The sequence below is a fragment of the Opisthorchis viverrini genome (assembly GCF_000715545.1).
Source record: "Opisthorchis viverrini unplaced genomic scaffold opera_v5_248, whole genome shotgun sequence".
Classification (NCBI taxonomy): Eukaryota; Metazoa; Platyhelminthes; class Trematoda; order Opisthorchiida; family Opisthorchiidae; genus Opisthorchis; species Opisthorchis viverrini.
Window position 1 is genome coordinate 200,694 of NW_008751903.1, and position 732 is coordinate 201,425.

The 732-nt window shown below is 40.8% G+C and overlaps 1 protein-coding gene across 1 annotated transcript in view; it reads right to left on the reverse strand.

Annotated features, from left to right (window-relative positions):
* Positions 1-496, reverse strand: part of T265_08945 (hypothetical protein) — a gene marked incomplete at both ends in the record, with an annotated part of 21,758 nt that extends 21,262 nt beyond the window's left edge. Inside the window, one exon of the mRNA XM_009174888.1 lies at positions 385-496. Coding sequence (XP_009173152.1) covers positions 385-430 — 46 coding nt within the window. The remainder of the gene's footprint in view (positions 1-384) is intronic.
* Positions 497-732: the final 236 nt, after the last annotated feature.

Genomic DNA, 732 nt, shown 5'->3' on the forward strand with positions numbered 1-732 from the left:
ATATATATATATATATATGCGGAACAACGACAGCAGGATGCCGACGCTCGTCACTTCACACAGCGCCTTGATCAGAGTCACTTCAAACCCACACACGACTCACTGTGCAGGAAAAGTCTGGGCTCAATATCGTTTTGGATTAAATGACAAGAACGAGGCCAGATTTCAACACTGCGTCCTACAAACCTCGACTACATCTACTACAACTTATCAAACGAAGAACTCGATAAGTCTCTTAGTCCTTTTTGTGTATTATTTAATTGTACTACAGTGTCTCCGCTAGCTACTATACATAACTCTTTATTGTTAGTGTTATTCACCTTCTGACATTACTTCGAGTAAAAGCCGATAGCGCTTACAAAACCTAAATTTCAATGGACTTACCACACAATGAGCTGCCTAAGATGAACAAGCAGTGTTTCCAATCCATACGGTTTCCACAACCGTTTCTATTCAGACAAAGAATTGTGACAAGATCTTACACTGAGGTAACCTAACAGGACAATCTACATGTGCGTGTGTGTATGTCCGTTTGAGTGCTGTGCAACTTGACTGTCTCCGTTGCTTGATTTACCATTCGCTATTGATATCGATCTGCCTGATAGTTTTTATTCATCTGAAGAACACCTGGCATATATCGAATTTGACAATCCCAAAAACGGAGGTGCCAAACAGGTGGATTGTGTAGACAGCTATCCCCCCAACGATCGAAAAATTTAGGTCATCTTAGAA